This window comes from Schistocerca americana, chromosome 2 (assembly GCF_021461395.2).
Source record: "Schistocerca americana isolate TAMUIC-IGC-003095 chromosome 2, iqSchAmer2.1, whole genome shotgun sequence".
Taxonomy (NCBI): Eukaryota; Metazoa; Arthropoda; class Insecta; order Orthoptera; family Acrididae; genus Schistocerca; species Schistocerca americana.
Window position 1 is genome coordinate 825,540,634 of NC_060120.1, and position 18,117 is coordinate 825,558,750.

The 18,117-nt window shown below is 41.7% G+C and overlaps 1 protein-coding gene across 1 annotated transcript in view; it reads left to right on the forward strand.

Moving 5' to 3' along the window:
- LOC124595444 (mediator of RNA polymerase II transcription subunit 12) overlaps nucleotides 1-18,117 on the forward strand; it is a 371,808-nt gene that overhangs the window by 86,067 nt on the left and 267,624 nt on the right. The window contains exons 13-15 of the mRNA XM_047134188.1: nucleotides 2,385-2,650; nucleotides 4,786-4,881; nucleotides 4,969-5,121. Of these exons, the coding sequence (XP_046990144.1) occupies nucleotides 2,385-2,650; nucleotides 4,786-4,881; nucleotides 4,969-5,121 (515 nt within the window). The remainder of the gene's footprint in view (nucleotides 1-2,384; nucleotides 2,651-4,785; nucleotides 4,882-4,968; nucleotides 5,122-18,117) is intronic.

Here is an 18,117-nt window from a genome sequence, read left to right on the forward strand (position 1 = left end):
TTCTGCCACCAAACTTCACTAATTCCCGCTATATCTCACTTTAACCTATCCATTTCCCTTTTTAAATTTTCTAACCTACCTGGCCTTGGGAGAGCAAGTCATGACAAAACTCTACCATCTGGTGAGCACGATGTATGAGACAGGCGAAATACCCTCAGACTTCAAGAAGAATATAATAATTCCAATCCCAAAGAAAGCAGGTGTTGACAGATGTAAAAATTACCGAACTATCAGTTTAATAAGTCACAGCTGCAAAATACTAACTCGAATTCTTTACAGACGAATGGATAAACTGGTAGAAGCCAACCTCGGGGAAGATCAGTTTGGATTCCGTAGAAATGTTGGAACACGTGAGGCAATACTGACCTTACGACTTATCTTAGAAGAAAGATTAAGAAAAGGCAAACCTACGTTTCTAGCATTTGTAGACTTAGAGAAAGCTTTTGACAATGTTAACTGGAATACGCTCTTTCAAATTCTGAAGGTGGCAGGGGTAAAATACAGGGAACGAAAGGCTATTTACAATTTGTACAGAATCCAGATGGCAGTTATAAGAGTCGAGGGGCATGAAAGGGAAGCAGTGGTTGGGAAAGGAGTGAGACAGGGTTGTAGCCTCTCCCCGATGTTATTCAATCTGTATATTGAGCAAGCAGTAAAGGAAACAAAAGAAAAATTCAGAGTAGGTATTAAAATTCATGGAGAAGAAGTAAAAACTTTGAGGTTCGCCGATGACATTGTAATTCCGTCAGAGACACCAAAGGACCTGGGAGAGCAGTTGAACGGAATGGACAGTGTCTTGAAAGGAGGGTATAAGATGAACATCAACAAAAGCAAAACGAGGATAATGGAATGTAGTCGAATTAAGTCGGGTGATGCTGAGGGAATTAGATTGGGAAATGAGACATTTAAAGTAGTAAAGGAGTTTTGCAATTTAGGGAGTAAAATAACCGATGATGGTCGAAGTAGAGAGGACATAAAATGTAGAGTGGCAATGGCAAGGAAAGCGTTTCTGAAGAAGAGAAATTTGTTAACATCGAGTATAGATTTAAGTGTCAGGAAGTCGTTTCTGAAAGTATTTGTATGGAGTGTAGCCATGTATGGAAGTGAAACATGGACGATAACTAGTTTGGACAAGAAGAGAATAGAAGCTTTCGAAATGTGGTGCTACAGAAGAATGCTGAAGATAAGGTGGGTAGATCATGTAACTAATGAGGAGATATTGAATAGGATTGGGGAGAAGAGAAGTTTGTGGCACAACTTGACTAGAAGAAGGGATCGGTTGGTAGGACATGTTTTGAGGCATCAAGGGATCACAAATTTAGCATTCGAGGGCAGCGTGGAGGGTAAAAATCGTAGAGGGAGACCAAGAGATGAATACACTAAGCAGATTCAGAAGGATGTAGGTTGCAGTAGGTATTGGGAGATGAAGAAGCTTGCACAGGATAGAGTAGCATGGAGAGCTGCATCAAACCAGTCTCAGGACTGAAGACCACAACAACAACAACAACAACAACCTACCTGCCCGATTAAGAGATCTGAAATTCCACACTCCGATCTGTAGAACACCATTCTTCCTCCTAGTAACAACGTCCTGAGTAGTTCCTGCCCGAAGACCTGAATGAGGGACTATTTTACCTCTGGAATATTTTACCCAAGAGGACGCCATCATCATTTATCCATACAGTAAAGCTGCATACCCTCGGGAAAAATTACGGACGTAGTTTCCCCTTGCTTTCAGCCGTTCGCAGTACCAGCACAGCAAGGCCGTTTTGGTTAGTGTTACAAGGCCAGATCAGTCAGTCATCCAGACTGTTGCCCCTGCAACTACTGAAAGGGCTGCTGCCCCTCTTCAGGAACCACACATTTGTCTGGCCTCTCAACAGATACCCCTCCATTGTGGTTGCACCTATGGTAGAGCTATCTGTATCTCTGAGGCATGCAAGCCTCCACACCAATGGTAAGGTCCATGGTTCATGGGGGAGGTGTGTCAAGATATAGCATGGAAAATCTGTTTGTGGAGTAGGTTTGGTGCGGAAGGGGATGGTAGCTCTAAAATACAGGTACTATTGGTGGTTAAAAGGTTTAATGTGGACAGTTCTTTAAACATGTTACTCATTCTTAAGTGTTTACTAATTTGTTCAATATTTTTGCGTTAGATAAAAAAACATAGTACTATCTGTTCAGTTTGCCTAGCCAGTAATTTTACTCGAGTAAACAAAAGGCAAAGTGACAAAATATTAACCTAGAACAATTGAGAATACTGATAATAGTCAGTAGGCTGTTATTGTGATGTGTGCATTAATGTTCAATATTTTTGTCTTAACACAAACATATTCTGTACCAACAAGTGAATGAGTGTCTGATATTTGAAAAAAATTTCACAGATGACAACCCATCAACCCAAAATCGTGCAATGTTCACAAATCTTGTGCATCTCTTTGCTGAATTGATCAGGCATGATATCTTCTCACATGATGTGTACCTGTGCACACTGATTTCTCGTGGTGACCTGAATACTAGTGGTCCAGGCACTCACCCTCCTGGTACTCCACATCCTACAAGCAACAAACCAGCCACTCCAGCAGATGGTCGTACAGGACATCCAAATTCAATGCTTCAAGATGATGAAAGCTCTACATATGCCCCACCTGTGAGTAATGTGTAGTGTTGATACCTATCCATTATTTTGTAGAAAATAAGTTCCTAAATGAAATAATTGCAAGCTTCCTGGACAGTGGATTTTGAAACATTATCAAAAGTAGAATCCATGCACTTTGTTCTATATGCATATACTTGGTTTTATACATCTCTAAATTACACATATTGGTTTTACACTTGATTCCCAAGGTGTGTGTGTGTGTGTGTGTGTGTGTGTGTGTGTGTGTTGGGGTGATGTCATACAAATAAAAATGTGGGGTCAAATGCCAAGTCAGTTGTTAGTGTTCTATGTAATTTCTTTGTTGTGTTTAGTATATAGTGTTGAAAATTGATGTTGCATAACAGTTATCTGTCCTGCCTGCTTTTTTAAAGTTTCTAATTAAACAAACATGTAAGACGAAAGCAAATAAAAATTAATTTAAGTGTCCTGATAGCAAGTTCACTTCTTTCTACAAGTTATATAGTGCAGTGATACCTAACTAATTTGTTCTAATTGAGGAGAGTTCCAGAAATTTGTTTTAAAATAGTTAGGTTTATGGAGCTATAATTAGAAGTATAACCTCCAGCTTATTATGGTGATTAAACAAAAACAAGATGTACTGTGATGTTCTATGAAATACCGTACAGTATAATTTAAAAGCAACTAATGCGGTGGTACTACAATAATGAACAATCATATTAAACAAATGAAAGTTACAATACAAATTCTATGATTACATTAAAGAAGCCTCACATATACACTGTTACACATATGCATTACAGTACTTATTCAAAAATTAATGTATACACTCTACTGGAAATGTATATGCTACATTGACTGTAGAATGGTGTGTACTTTACCAGTTATCTGCTGCTGTCATCTTGAAGTTATTTGCTGCTGTCATCTTGATCTACAATGATACAGTCCACAACAGCCGAGGAGGCACTGTTATCTGATGCTGAAGCTCTGGCAATATTTTCATCATTAATCTCTGTTGATAATGGCATAAAGAAGGAACTTATTTGTGGCTGAGACTCTGTTGTGTACTGTTCTTTTATCACTTCTTGTCATATGTCATTTCATGTAAGCTAATACCTTCGATAATTTGGTTTAATGTCAGTAAAGGTGATATGTGTGTCAAAACAGAAACTTCCCTCTTCTAAAACAGTTTTTACTTATGTATGAAATACAATGCCCATTCTTTGACTTTCTATGCTTTTGTGTTAGATAATTTGCACCAATTACAAAATCTGTGCACCCATCTACAAATACTCATAGCATTTTTGGGTTAAATCTGAGGAACTACTGCAGGAATTTTGATACAGTTTTTGCTAATATGTAGAGTGATTTATGAGGAAGCTTCACTGCTTCCTGCAGCAGCACTAGTTCTCAACTCAGTCTCAGATGCTACTGTCACATTTGTGTGACCTGTTGTTGTTTTCCATTTGGGGTTTGTACATTTTGTGTTGTCCATGCAGCTTCGTGGATGAAGTCAATGTTGTTCAGTACAGTCATGAAGTGACACCTAATTGAAAGACTTGCACTAGGCCATTGACCCACACAAAACTGTTATTACCAGAGGCTATACAAATCATCTTCTGGTAGATATTTTACAAATTAAAGTCTGCTGCTGTGTTTTTTGGTTTATGTTTGAAGGTTAATCCCAGGAATTACTGTAGGGATTTTAATACTGTTTTTACTATTATGTAGACCGATTTAAGGTGGACCAGATGGACGATAGCCTGCAGCTTCCATCATTGTCATGAGATGTCACTTTGAACACCAATTAAATACAGAACATACAACATTTGTGCCTCCTGAGAATTTTCCTGGTGTGTGTTGTGTTATTTGAAAGAGATATTCAGTTGCCTAACGTTCTTGCCTGAAATTCAATCATAATTCTATACAGTGCCCTGTAAATAAAGTTACCACCATGCAAAACAAGTTATGCAGCCGTAAGTACTTAGTGCTATCAGTGCGAAGCCAGGGCAGATTTGTAGTTGGTGTAGAATAATTACTGTAACTTAGATGTGAATTACTTGGCTGAAGGCATTGCTAGAGAAGATATTTTAAGTTTTAGTAAATCTTAGTATTTGCATTTTATTATTGTTTAATTACTCATAGTTATTAAGAGTTTTTTGCTGTAGGACCACGGTCGCAATACTGATTATGATGACAGGAAGATAGATGATGAACTGGATAAGCTGTTGCAGCACATAAAAGAAGAGCAGCAGAATTCTTTGGTAATAATTAAATTCTTGTATGATGCCTTTATCATTTCTTTTAAGTAGCTAATTTAATAAAACTGATTTAAAATTATTTACTTACAGGATGCACCAGATTCGCCGAAAGATGATGGAGTTCCTCACCTTGTAGTGCCTCCACCTATGTCATCCGTAACTCATACAGAAGCTACTGATGTGGGTGGTATAGAATCTCAATCTCGTCATCTTTTGTATACTACTCACTTTCCTCTACCTCAGGTAATATCTGTGTTTCAATATATTTACAATCTGCATTTGTTGACAATCTATGTTGGTATACTTCGTAAAATTTTTGCATGAATTCAGTATGAGAATGTGTTACTTTAGAGTATAACCTTTTATAAAATCTGGCAATGTATATTTAACCTCTTCATTGATGTTTTGTCCCCACACAAGAGTTAAAATTTACCACCAGTTTAGTTGAAGAAATTTATTTATTTATTTATTTATTATCTTTTATTGCATATAGTCACCAACTGATGACTGTTGCAAATGCCATAGCATTTTTATACAATTTGTAATTCACATGTACAAGAAGCCGCTTACAGGTGATACACTTGGCAATATATGGTACAATACTTCATAGTGCAACATACAGTTGTTACATAGTATAGGTATTTGAATTTACAGCATGTTGCTACAAAAATAATATCTATTACAATCACCTCAGAATAGTACATCGTATAGATGGAAGAGTTAGGCCTACATTTAAGAATAGCTACATTTTAATATCAGTATTCATTCAGTGAGTACAAACATTTGAGAGTTAAGAATGATTTTAATTCCCTTTTGAATATATTGAAAGGGGGATTGGGCATTATTCAGAAAGTTATTCTTTCCCCAGTGCTACTTGCCTTACAGTGATTTTAGCTTCAGCTATTTGACACTAGAATCCTTTTTTTGTCCAGAATTAATTTCTTATGCCTTCCCATTCGGGCAAGTTCTACGGAAAACTGGCAATGCAATAAAAGAGGCCTTCAATCTCATAAGACATTTAAACCACATATGTAAATTCCTTTTTATGAAGTTTAAACTTTAGTAAGTCATGTCTCAGTTCATAGAAAAAACATCTGAGTTAAAAAGTTATGTTTTTGTTGATTTCATGTTCCACTAAATATTTACATACTTCCAACACTTTGTTTTCTGTAATTCTGCATGATCCATTTTATTGGTTGAGTGGAGAGTGATTTCATGGCTATTGTTAATATCTTGTTCATGTAGATTTACATACAGATGTTTGGACCATATGGTTGCAGTTCTGAAATTTTGGCTTCATTTCCATATGAATTGTGTTATCTTGAAATAATATGGATCAATATACATGTGGATCATTGGGTGGAGCAAATAGGTGTGGTTGGATGGTATATCTCTTAGGCTCAGCAAAAGAGAAGATACTACAAAGACTCATCTCACCATCTATCATCAGATGTTTTGGAACCTGAAAAATCTAATAAAAATGAAAAACTTTATACTTCCTGAGGGAAGAAACCGATGAATTAATCATTTATCAAGTGCAGAGGTACCCTTTCTTTCTTGCCTCCTCCTCCTCCTCCTCCTCCTCCTCCTACTACTACTGTTGCTGCTACAGTACCGTTCTTTCCTTTCCGTGCAGCATTTATTGTGGACTCCACATGTGTAAGACCTTGATATTATGAAACCACAAGTACTGTTTAGCATCCTTTTGGTTACAGTATTTCATCTGAATGTCAGTTAAAAGGGTTTCACCAGCACAGCATGCGCCAAGACAGATTGAAAAGTTCTCGGCCTGATAGTGACCTGACAATTTATGCTTTCAAAGAAGTTTTGTTTTTCAACATAATCTTCTGTAATATCAATACATTTTATACAGCATTGTTCCTGTGTCATTATTCCCTCTTTGTATTATTCATCTGTAAGTGCTGCAAAGTATCCATCTACAGTGACAATGGTTTCTCGATTGGACCAAAAGTGCTGACCAGCGAGGAATGTTTTCAGTTTTGAGACTAGATGGAAGTCGTAGGGAGCCAAATCTACCGAATAAGGTGGATGTTCCAGCACTTTGTAGTGCAAATCCCTCAGTAGCACCATTGCCGAGAACCTTTTGTGGGCAGGTGCATTGTTCTGCTGGAAGATCATTCTTTTCTTCTTTAATCCAGGTCTACTTTCGCAGATGCTTGCATCCAGTTTTGTTAGAAGTTGAGAGCAGTATTCTCCAGTTATGGTTTTATCTTTTTCTTTTCCTTTTGCATCCCAAAACAGTGATGCCATCATCAGTCCCATCGAGGGCACTGTCCTTACCTTCTTTGGAGCTGAAGAACTGACTTCTGTCCTCTGAATAAACTTCTGTTTGGATTCAGGTGTATAGTGGTGAAACCATGTTTCGTCCACTGCCACATATCAATGCAAAAAGTCACTTATGTTTTTTCTTGATGTGCACTAAGCTCTTTTTGAAAAAGTGTTATGTGAATGTGTTTGTCATCCACAGTTGGCGCACATGGCACACATCTTGGGCAAAGCTTTCTCATGTTCAGTTCCTGGTGCAAGATGTGACCAACACGTTCCTTTAATAACCCTAGAGCATTAGCAATTTCAAGCACTTGTTGGGGGTCCTTCATGTATATCTTCTTGAAGACTTTCACGGCTGTGTTTAAACTCAACTCCCTATTTTTCAGGTGGAAATTGAAGGTGAAGAGCCACCAAACACATGTACAAGCTGCAAATGAATTTTGGTCGGTGTTAAATCTTCTTTCAGGAAGAATTTAATCATTGCACAATACTCAGTTTTTTCCATTTTCGACACCACACATGCCACAACTGCTTCAAATGACTGGCTAACATTTATACCAACTTAAGGGGGAAAAAAGGCAGGCAATTAGTGTGCGATATCTGGGCAAGGCCAAGAAACTTTTCAGACAGCTCTTGTGTATAGGTCCACTCACAATATCACCTGTGAGCAAGCTAGTTTGTTGCTGTACCAACACACACAGCTTCCATTTGACTGTGTGCCACTCTTGCACAGAGCACATCATCTACTGACACACATTTACATTGGCATTTACATCAAGACCTGGTTCTTCGGTATTAGCTCATATCAGAGGCCCACATCCACCATGGTAACACTTCTAGTTTAAATTTATGTTCTGTCCTTTGCTCATTTCTTTGCACTTTCCACAGTCTGTTTCTTCAAATATTGAATTAATTTCCAAATATTTTTATGGCTTAATAATTTGATATTCATATGAGTACCAATGTTCAGCATGTATTAACCTAATTGATTTATATGATTAATGGAAAATCTCATATAAAGATGTGAAACAAACACTAACAAAGAGATAGAGGGGCTGGCCAGTACTTACCTCAGCTCAGTACAGCTGATAGATACACAAAAAACAGAACCGAAAATTTACGTTCCTAGCTTTCGGAATAAATGTTCCTTCATCAGGGGGAGAGAGGGGAAAGAAAGGGAAGAAGGGAAAGTGGATTTAGTTACTCACAACCCAGGTTATGAAGCAACAGGGAAAGGAAAAGGAAAACAGGGTGGGTAGCAAGGATGGAGGCATGGTTGTCAGAGAGAAGCCAAAGATATTCTACTGTAAGTACTGTGCCATCTTCAAACCAAAGAGGATGCATACAGAAGTAAAGAGGTATATAGTATAAAGATAAACACAACTATGTAGGATGAAAAGATGCGTGAATGGCTAAAGAGGAAAGGGAAAGAGGAGAAGACTGAAGAGTAAATGGGAGTGAGGTTGTTTAACGTAGGTTCAGTCCAGGGGGATGGCGGGATGAAAGGATGTGTTGGAGTGCAAGTTCCCATCTCCGCAGTTCAGAGGGGCTGGTGTTGGGTGGGAGAAGCCAAATGGCACATACGGTGTAGCAGGTTCCTAGGTCCCTAGAATTATGCTGGAGGGCATGCTCCGCTACTGGGTATTGGACATCTCCCAGGCGGACAGTTCGTCTGTGTCCGTTCATGCGCTCAGCCAGTTTAGTTGTTGTCATACCGATGTAAAAGGTTGTGCAGTGCAGGCATGTCAGCTGATAAATGACATATGTAGTTTCACACGTGGCCCTGCCTTGAATTGTGTATGTTTTACCAGTAGCGGGGCTGGAGTAGGTGGTTGTGGGGGGATGCATGGGGCAGGTTTTGCAGCGGGGTCGGTTACAGGGGTTACGGAGGTTAGGGGGGTGACGAAAGGCAACTCTGGGTGGTGTGGGGAGAATTTTGTCAAGGGATGATCTCATTTCAGGGGTTGACTTGAGAAAGTCATATCCCTGGCGGAGTAATTTGTTGATGTATTCGAGGCCAGGATAATATTGGGTGACAAGGGGGATGCTTTTGTGTGGTCTGGGAGTAGGAACATTGTTGTTGGACGGGGAGGAATGTATTGCTCGGGAGATCTGTTTGTGGACAAGGTCTGCAGGATAGTTGCGGGAGAGGAAAGCACTGGTCAGGTTATTGGTGTAATTGTTGAGGGATTCATCACTGGAGCAGATACGTTTGCCACGAATACCTAGGCTGTAGGGAAGGGAGTGTTTGATGTGGAATGGATGGCAGCTATCAAAGTGAAGGTACTGTTGTTTGTTTGTGGGTTTGATATGGACAGAAGAGGTGTGTGGATGTGAGCTTCAACAAGATGAAGGTCAACATCCAGGAAGGTGGCTTTGGTTTTACAGAAGGACCAGGTGAAATTCAGATTCGAAAAGGAGTTGAGGTTATGGAGGAAATTGAGGAGTGTTTCTTCACCATGAGTCCAGACCACAAAGATGTCATCTATAAACCTATACCAGGCCAGGGGAAGCAGCTGTTGGGTCTTCAGGAAAGCCTCCTCCATGCGGCCCATGAAGAGGTTGGCGTAGGACGGGGCCATCCTGGTTCCCATGGCTGTTCCCCTGATTTGTTTGTAGGTCTGGCCTTCAAAAGTGAAGTAATTATGGGTGAGGATGAAGTTGGTAAGTGTGATAAGGAACGAGGTTTTTGGAAGATCTTCGGGTGGGCATTGGGAGAGGTAGTGCTCAAGGGCAGAGAGACCATGGGTATGTGGGATGTTTGTGTAAAGGGATGTAGCATCTGTGGTGACAAGAAAGGTTTCAGGTGGGAGAGGAGTGGGAATGGATTTGAGGCGTTCTAGGAAGTGGTTTGTGTCTTTGATGTAGGATGGGAGTCTGCGGGTGATAGGTTGGAGGTGTTGGTCTACCAGAGCTGAGATACGTTCTGTTGGGGCTTTGAAGCCTGCTACAATGGGACGGCCAGGATGGTTCTCTTTGTGGATTTTGGGTAATAGGTAGAAGGTAGGGGTACGTGGCTCTGGTGGAGTGAGTAAGTCTATGGAAGCCGTTGTGAGGCCTTGTGAGGGACCTTGGATTTTTAGGATTTTCTGCAGCTCAATCTGGATGGAGGTAATGGGATCCTGGGTAACAGCTTTGTAGGTTGAGGTGTCGGAGAGTTGACGCAGTCCTTCTGCCACATACTCCACACGGTCAAGTACCACAGTTGTGGAGCCTTTATCCGCTGGGAGGATGACAATAGAGCGGTCTGTTTTCAGCTCCTTAATGGCACGGGATTCAGCTGGGGTGACGTTGGGGGTTGTCGGGATGTTCATCAAGAAGGATTGGGAGGCAACACTGGATGTGAGGAATTCCTGAAATGTCTGCAAGGGATGGTTTTGGGGGAGGGGAGGAGGATCCCTTTGAGAAGGCGGTCGGAACTGTTCTAGACAAGGTTCAACACTGGGTCTAGTAATTGGGGGCTGTGTTTTGGTAGTGAAGTGATATTTCCAGTTGAGGTTCCGGGTGAATGAGAGGAGATCTTTAACCAGGGTAGTGTGGTTGAATTTAGGCGTGGGGCTAAAGGTTAAGCCTTTTGATAGAACAGATGTCTCTGGAGGAGAGAGGGATCTGGATGAGAGGTTTAGAACTGAATTGGGACTGGTGATATGTGGCATTTGACTGTGGTTATAGTTAGATTTGGTCTGTGTGGGGTATGTGCTGGGATGGGGAGATTGAGTAGGGTGGCTAGGCTAGGTTTGTTGGCTATGAGGGGGGTTTGTTGATGGTTCTGTTGTGGTTGGTGTTTGTGAGGGGTAGGGAGAGGGACCCACTTCTTAGGTGTTGCACTAGCACTGTGGATAGTTTTTTCAGGTGGTGTGTGGCATGGAACTCAAGTTTGCAGCTGGCTTCTAGGATGATGTTCCTGAGTGTGTTCTCCAAGCAAGGGTTTGAGAGGTGGAGGACTTTGAAGAGAGATAGGAGCTGTTGGGAGTGGTGGTTACATGAAGTAGTGTAGAGGTTCAGGACAAGTTGGTTAAGGGCTAAGGATTGAAGGTTCTGGAAGTCCAGGAGAGACTGGTGGAAGGAGGAATTGCACCCAGAGATGGGAACTTTTACGGTAAGTCCTTTAGGGCTAATTCCAAAGGTTAAGCAGGACCGGAGGAAAAGTATGTGGGATTGCAGTTTGGCTACGGTGAATGCGTGTTTCCGGAATGAATGTAAATAATGTGGTATAGGATTAGGGTACATAGTGGGTAACTGGTGGGTAGGGAAATTAAATAACTAAAGTTAAAATAGTAATCATAAGAAGGAATAAAACACGGAAGGAAAGGCGAGAAAGAAAGGAATTGTGTTGGTAATGTTCAATACCAAAGGAAGACCACTAAATAAGAAAAATGCGAAAGAACTTGACCAATCCAAGCAAGTTATGTCCAGATCAGGGGAAAAGAACACACGTTGCTCATAAACAGAGATAGCGAGTGGCGAAAAAAAGATTGCGCGTGCCGCAAAAAAGATCGCGCGTGCCGCAAATAAGATCGCGGGTGGCGCAGAAATGTCCCAAAAAATTTTCCTGTGGCAGAGAAAGATAGCCAATGGCACAAAAATATCACCAGCAACACGAAATCGACGGAAATAGTTGATAATGGTAGGTGTGGAAGAGATTGTTGGCAGTGACTGTTGGCTGGAAAACAGCGAATAACGAACGTTAAAACAATGGAATGTTAAATAAATAAATCAATAAATAAAAAAGAGAAGTGGATTATAAACGGAACAAGATAATAGGAGGAAAATGAAACTAGCACAGTTGGTGACGAAAATATTTATTTATGTATATATAAAACACTAAAGAAGAGAAAGTGTTTAGATGACAGATGTAAGTGATAGCTAACAAAAGGGACAAAACAATGAAGGATGTGGACCATATAGGTGATCTAAATGATTAATGGAAAATCTCATATAAAGATGTGAAACAAACACTAACAAAGAGATAGAGGGGCTGGCCAGTACTTACCTCAGCTCAGTACAGCCGATAGATACACAAAAAACAGAACCGAAAATTTATGCTCCTAGCTTTCGGAATAAATGTTCCTTCATCAGGGAGGAGAGAGGGGAAAGAAAGGGAAGAAGGGAAAGTGGATTTAGTTACTCACAACCCAGGTTATGAAGCAACAGGGAAAGAAAAAGGAAAACAGAGAGGGTAGCAAGGATGGAGGCATGGTTGTCAGAGGGAAGCCAAAGATGTTCTACTGTAAGTACTGTGCCAGCTTCAAACCAAAGAGGATGCATACAGAAGTAAAGAGGTATATAGTATAAAGATAAACACAACTATGTAGGATGAAAAGATGCGTGAATGGCTAAAGAGGAAAGGGAAAGAGGAGAAGACTGAAGAGTAAATGGGAGTGAGGTTGTTTAACGTAGGTTCAGTCCAGGGGGATGGCGGGATGAAAGGATGTGTTGGAGTGCAAGTTCCCATCTCCGCAGTTCAGAGGGACTGGTGTTGGGTGGGAGAAGCCAAATGGCACATACGGTGTAGCAGGTTCCTAGGTCCCTAGAATTATGCTGGAGGGCATGCTCCGCTACTGGGTATTGGACATCTCCTAGGCGGACAGTTCGTCTGTGTCCGTTCATGCGCTCAGCCAGTTTAGTTGTTGTCATACTGATGTAAAAGGCCGTGCAGTGCAGGCATGTCAGCTGATAAATGACATGTGTAGTTTCACACGTGGCCCTTCCTTGAAATGTGTATGTTTTACCAGTAGCGGGGCTGGAGTGGGTGGTTGTGGGGGGATGCATGGGGCAGGTTTTGCAGCGGGGTCAGTTACAGGGGTAGGAACCGCTGGGTAGAGAAGGTAGTCTGGGAATATTGTAGGGTTTAACAAGGATGTTACGGAGGTTAGAGGGGCGACGAAAGGCAACTCTGGGTGGTGTGGGGAGAACTTTGTCAAGGGATGATCTCATTTCAGGGGTTGACTTGAGAAAGTCATATCCCTGGCGGAGTAATCTGTTGATGTATTCGAGGCCAGGATAATATTGTGTGACAACAGAACCTTCAACAAACCCCCCTCATAGCCAACAAACCTAGCCTAGCCACCCTACTCAATCTCCCCATCCCAGCACATACCCCACACAGACCAAATCTCAACTATAACCACAGTCAAATGCCACATATCACCAGTCCCAATTCAGTTCTAAACCTCTCATCCAGATCCCTCTCTCCTCCAAAGACATCTGTTCTATCAAAAGGCTTAACCTTTAGCCCCACGCCTAAATTCAACCACACTACCCTGGTTAAAGATCTCTTCTCATTCACCCGGAACCTCAACTGGAAATAACTTCACTACCCAAACACAGCCCCCAATTACTAGACCCAGTGTTGAACCTTGTCTAGAACAGTTCCGACCGCCTTCTCAAAGGGATCCTCCTCCCCTCCCCCAAAACCATCCCTTGCAGACATTTCAGGAATTCCTCACATCCAGTGTTGCCTCCCAGTCCTTCTTGATGAACATCCCGACAACCCCCAACGTCACCCCAGCTGAATCCCGTGCCATTAAGGAGCTGAAAACAGACCGCTCTATTGTCATCCTCCCAGCGGATAAAGGCTCCACAACTGTGGTACTTGACCGTGTGGAGTATGTGGCAGAAGGACTGCGTCAACTCTCCGACACCTCAACCTACAAAGCTGTTACCCAGGATCCCATTCCCTCCATCCAGACTGAGTTGCAGAAAATCCTAAAAATCCAAGGTCCCTCACAAGGCCTCACAACGGCTTCCATAGACTTACTCACTCCACCAGAGCCACGTACCCCTACCTTCTACCTATTACCCAAAATCCACAAAGAGAACCATCCTGGCTGTCCCATTGTAGCAGGCTTCAAAGCCCCAACAGAACGTATCTCAGCTCTGGTAGACCAACACCTCCAACCTATCACCCGCAGACTCCCATCCTACATCAAAGACACAAACCACTTCCTAGAACGCGTCAAATCCATTCCCACTCCTCTCCCACCTGAAACCTTTCTTGTCACCACAGATGCTTCATCCCTTTACACAAACATCCCACATACCCATGGTCTCTCTGCCCTTGAGGACTACCTCTCCCAACGCCCACCCGAAGATCTTCCAAAAACCTCGTTCCTTATCACACTTACCAACTTCATCCTCACCCATAATTACTTCACTTTTGAAGACCAGACCTACAAACAAATCAGGGGAACGGCCATGGGAACCAGGATGGCTCCATCCTATGCCAACCTCTTCATGGGCCGCATGGAGGAGGCTTTCCTGAAGACCCAACAGCTGCTTCCCCTGGCCTGGTATAGGTTTATAGATGACATCTTTGTGGTCTGGACTCATGGTGAAGAAACACTCCTCAATTTCCTCCATAACCTCAACTCCTTTTCGAATCTGAATTTCACCTGGTCCTTCTCCAAAACCAAAGCCACCTTCCTGGATGTTGACCTTCATCTTGTTGAAGCTCACATCCACACCTCTGTCCATATCAAACCCACAAACAAACAACAGTACCTTCACATTGATAGCTGCCATCCATTCCACATCAAACACTCCCTTCCCTACAGCCTAGGTATTCGTGGCAAACGTTTCTGCTCCAGTGATGAATCCCTCAACAATTACACCAATAACCTGACCAGTGCTTTCCTCTCCTGCAACTATCCTGCAGACCTTGTCCACAAACAGATCTCCCAAGCAATACATTCCTCCCCGTCCAACAACAATGTTCCTACCCCCAGACCACACAGAAGCATCCCCCTTGTCACCCAATATTATCCTGGCCTCGAATACATCAACAATTTACTCCGCCAGGGATATGACTTTCTCAAGTCAACCCCTGAAATAAGATCATCCCTTGACAAAATTCTCCCCACACCACCCAGAGTTGCCTTTCATCACCCCCCTAACCTCCGTAACATCCTTGTTAAACCCTACAATATTCCCAGACTACCTTCTCTACCCAGCAGTTCCTACCCCTGTAACCGACCCCGCTGCAAAACCTGCCCCATGCATCCCCCCACAACCACTTACTCCAGCCCCGCTACTGGTAAAACATACACAATTCAAGGCAGGGCTACGTGTGAAACTACACATGTCATTTATCAGCTGACATGCCTGCACTGCACAGCCTTTTACATCGGTATGACAACAACTAAACTGGCTGAGCGCATGAACGGACACAGGCAAACTGTCTGCCTAGGAGATGTCCAATACCCAGTAGCAGAGCACGCCCTCCAGCATAATTCTAGGGACCTAGGAACCTGCTACACCGTATGTGCCATTTGGCTTCTCCCACCCAACACCAGCCCCTCTGAACTGCGGAGATGGGAACTTGCACTCCAACACATCCTTTCATCCCGCCATCCCCCTGGACTGAACCTACGTTAAACAACCTCACTCCCATTTACTCTTCAGTCTTCTCCTCTTTCCCTTTCCTCTTTAGCCATTCACGCATCTTTTCATCCTACATAGTTGTGTTTATCTTTATACTATATACCTCTTTACTTCTGTATGCATCCTCTTTGGTTTGAAGCTGGCACAGTACTTACAGTAGAATATCTTTGGCTTCCCTCTGACAACCATGCCTCCATCCTTGCTACCCTCTCTGTTTTCCTTTTTCTTTCCCTGTTGCTTCATAACCTGGGTTGTGAGTAACTAAATCCACTTTCCCTTCTTCCCTTTCTTTCCCCTCCCTCCTCCCTGATGAAGGAACATTTATTCCGAAAGCTAGGAACGTAAATTTTCGGTTCTGTTTTTTGTGTATCTATCGGCTGTACTGAGCTGAGGTAAGTACTGGCCAGCCCCTCTATCTCTTTGTTAGTGTTTGTTTCACCTAATTGATTTATATCGCATGAGCATAATACGGTTTTCTTAGACAACTCTCTCGACACTATCATGATCGCAGATCAACCTACACCTACAACAAAAATCCCGTGTTTAAAAGATCATAATATGAATTGAAAATTTCCTTAAAATATTTTCTAAAACCTTCAGTGCACATGTTCAAAGTGAACACTGTTCTCTGTTGGTTAAACCATTTACACGGACATTGACAATTCAGAGGGCATTTACTGTCGTTCATACCCTTGTCATACCAGGCCCCCTTGTATCAAGCTTCCTTTACTGATTAAAAGGACTTCTAACCCAGTGGATAAAGATTTTAATTGTAAAAATATCCAATACTCTGTAGATTAGTTTTGAAGTCTGATCAAATTGTCTTGTTCAAGTTAGAATTCGTCACAGTCCTTCTGTTCCATGAACCTGTCATGTATACTGGACTGAGGTGATAAAAGTCAAAGGATACCTCCTAATATCATGTTGGATCTCCTTTCGCCCAGTTTAGTGCAGCAACTTGACTTGGCATGGACTGGACAGGCCATTGGAAGTGCCCTGGTGAAATATTAAGCCACGCTAACTAGCCATCCATAATTATGAATATGTTGATGGTGCAGGATTTTGTGCACAAACTAACTTCTTGATTATGTCCCATAAATGTTCGGTGGTATTCATGTTGGACAGCTACCTGACTTTCCACAAACCAGAACCAGTTGACCTGCTTCCATAGTAAAATATGTAAGGATGCTTTCAGTTGTGTCTTTGTCTTATGCACCTGAAAAATTTTTATTGCATTGATTTTACTTTCCTCTGGTAATATTCCTTGTGGTATCACAATATGTCCCAATTTTTTTTTTAATTTTTTGTCATTAAATCAGTAAAGCAGAAAGGTGGAAGGAGTATATAGAGGGTCTATACAAGGGCCATGTTCTTGAGGACAATATTATGGAAATGGAAGAGGAGGTAGAAGAAGATGAAATCGGAGATATGATACTGTGTGAAGAGTTTGACAGAGCACTGAAAGACCTAAGTCGAAACAAGGCCCCAAGAGTAGACAACATTCCATTAGAACTACTGACAGCCTTGGGAGAGCCAGTCCTGACAAAACTCTACCATCTGGTGAGCAAGATGTATGAGACAGGCAAAATACCCCCAGACTTCAAGAAGAATATAATAATTCCAATCCCAAAGAAAGCAGGTGCTGACAGATGTGAAAACTACCGAACTATCAGTTTAATAAGTCGTGGCTGCAAAATACTAACATGAATTCTTTACAGATGGATTGGAAAACTGGTAGAAACAGACCTCGAGGAAGATCAGTTTGGATTCCGTAGAAATGTTGGAACACGTGAGGCAATACTGACCCTACGACTTATCTTAGAGAATAGATTAAGGAAAGGCAAGCCTACGTTTCTAGCATTTGTAGACTTAGAGAAAGCTTTTGACAATGTTGATTGGAATACTCTCTTTCATATTCTGAAGGTGGCAGGGGTAAAATACAGCGAGTGAAAGGCTATTTACAATTTGTACAGAAACAAGATGGCAGTTATAAGAGTCGAGGGGCATGAAAGCAGTGGTTGGGAAGGGAGTGAGACAGGGTTGTAGCCTATCCCCGTTGTTATTCAATCTGTATATTGAGCAAGCAGTAAAGGAAACAAAAGAAAAATTTGGAGTAGGAATTAAAATCCATGGAGAAGAAATAAAAACTTTGAGGTTCGCCGATGACATTGTAATTCTTTCAGAGACAGCAAAGGACTTGGAAGAGCAGTTGAATGGAATGGACAGTGTCTTGAAAGGAGGATATAATATGAACATCAACAAAAGCAAAACAAGGATAATGGAATGTAGTCAAGTTAAATCAGGTGATGCAGCAGGAATTAGATTAGGAAATAAGACGCTTAAAGTAGTAAATGAGTTTTGCTATTTGGGGTGCAAAATAACTCACGATGATCGAAGTAGAGAAGAAATAAAATGTAGACTGGCAATGGCGAGGAAAGCGTTTCTGAAGAAGAGAAATTTGTTAACATCGAGTATAAATTTAAGGGTCAGGAAGTCTTTTCTGAAAGTATTTGTATGGAGTGTAGCCATATATGGAAGTGAAACGTGGACGATAAATAGTTTAGACAA